The sequence below is a fragment of the Sinocyclocheilus grahami genome, unplaced genomic scaffold, assembly GCF_001515645.1.
Source record: "Sinocyclocheilus grahami isolate Dianchi unplaced genomic scaffold, SAMN03320097.WGS_v1.1 scaffold113.1, whole genome shotgun sequence".
Classification (NCBI taxonomy): Eukaryota; Metazoa; Chordata; class Actinopteri; order Cypriniformes; family Cyprinidae; genus Sinocyclocheilus; species Sinocyclocheilus grahami.
Window position 1 is genome coordinate 1,254,451 of NW_015505292.1, and position 1,630 is coordinate 1,256,080.

General features: G+C 32.9%; 1 protein-coding gene across 1 annotated transcript in view; it reads left to right on the top strand.

Annotated features, from left to right (window-relative positions):
- Positions 1 to 1,630, top strand: part of mapk8ip1a (mitogen-activated protein kinase 8 interacting protein 1a) — an 18,725-nt gene that overhangs the window by 13,305 nt on the left and 3,790 nt on the right. Inside the window, exons 6-8 of the mRNA XM_016277566.1 lie at positions 96 to 265; positions 365 to 468; positions 592 to 708. Of these exons, the coding sequence (XP_016133052.1) occupies positions 96 to 265; positions 365 to 468; positions 592 to 708 (391 nt within the window). The remainder of the gene's footprint in view (positions 1 to 95; positions 266 to 364; positions 469 to 591; positions 709 to 1,630) is intronic.

Consider the following 1,630-nt stretch of genomic DNA (forward strand, 5'->3'; position numbering starts at 1 on the left):
AGTAATAGGACAAACTATGCAAATATATATTTTTCTTCAAATAGACGCTCAGCTCATTGGTTATTACCCTAAACCAAATTTTGGCTTGTTTACAGGTTTGTTCCTCGTCATGATGATGAGTTGGAGTTGGAGGCAGATGACCCCTTACTGGTTGAGGTGCAGGACGAGGATCTATGGTGCGAGGCCTACAACATGCGCACTGGATCCAAAGGCATCTTCCCTGCATTTTATGCCGTCATGGTGACAAAGGATGAACTTGTTAAAGGTACATCTTGGCTTTGCTATAAGTATTTTAAGTGTTTAAGCTTTTGTATCTTGTGCATTGAGGAATAATGGCCTTCTCTGTCTGCTGTGATTTATGCAGAGGTCAAAAGTGACTGGATGGACAAATTCTGGGTAAAATTCCTTGGTTCTGTTCAAGTTCCGTATCACAAAGGGAATGATGTGCTTTGTGCCGCCATGCACAAGGTATACTAATCAATTTCTGCATTATAATTCTGCCCTGGATTTCCATATATTTACATAATTACAATGACATGATGTTGTTCATATGTAATCTGATGTTCATATGCAATCTGATTATGTCAACAGATAGCATCAAATAGACGAACAACAATGCAGTTCAACCCCCCTTCGCCTTGCATTCTGGAAATCAACACACAAGGATTGAAAATCATCGTTCAGGATGACTGTCGGACTTCTGGAAGGGTTTGTATACTGTAGAAGACCTATAATATTCTTTTAAAAGAAGCACAAGGGTTTTCAAGCCTTAAAGTTACAAAAATAAATAAATAAAAATCGATATTATTTTATAATTTATGGAAGTAATTCAATAAAGGTTTGACGGTGTCAATTTAATTTTGATAAGTTTTATCCTTATTTTAACCTTGTTTTTGATATTTGTAACATTATATTTGAAGTTATATATATTTCTCAAGTTTTCAACATTTTTGAAACTTTTCAATCTTGAAATATTATGATACTAATTTATATGATGTTATCAAAAATGTTGGAAAAGGATGAACTGAAAACTGAGCCACACCAAGCAATGATACAAAACCTCACAGAATTCATATAATCAATTGCAAAAAGTGATATTAACTAAACCTGTGATATGGGTTTTTATAAATTATCATTTAAAAAAAAGAGGGCATGTTAGATCAATGTTATGAAGAAACATCTGGAATAAATTAATATTAAATTAAAATTATTAAAAATATTTTGCAATATAATATTAGAACACATACAATTAAATAAATAAATATATATATATATATATATAAAATAAATAACTAATATGATTTCTATCTTTAAAAATTTGATGACATGAAATAGCATAGTAGGAATGAATAACATGACACAGTTCTCAGCTCTCAATATGACCATTTGTAGATCTATAATATGGATAAATAATGATTTGAATTCCTTATTTGGAAATAAAAATGTACCTTTGACCTCAAGGTCAAATGATTCCTCCTGCCTCTGCTTCATATTGTAGCTATGTTGTCACCAAAATGCTCTTCCACTCAGCTGTGCTCTATGATGCAACATTTGCAGTCCCACAGTTATGCAATGAAGCGTCTTAAGACCGAATGGTAATCTGTAGCCATAATGGGGGGGGGGGGGGGCT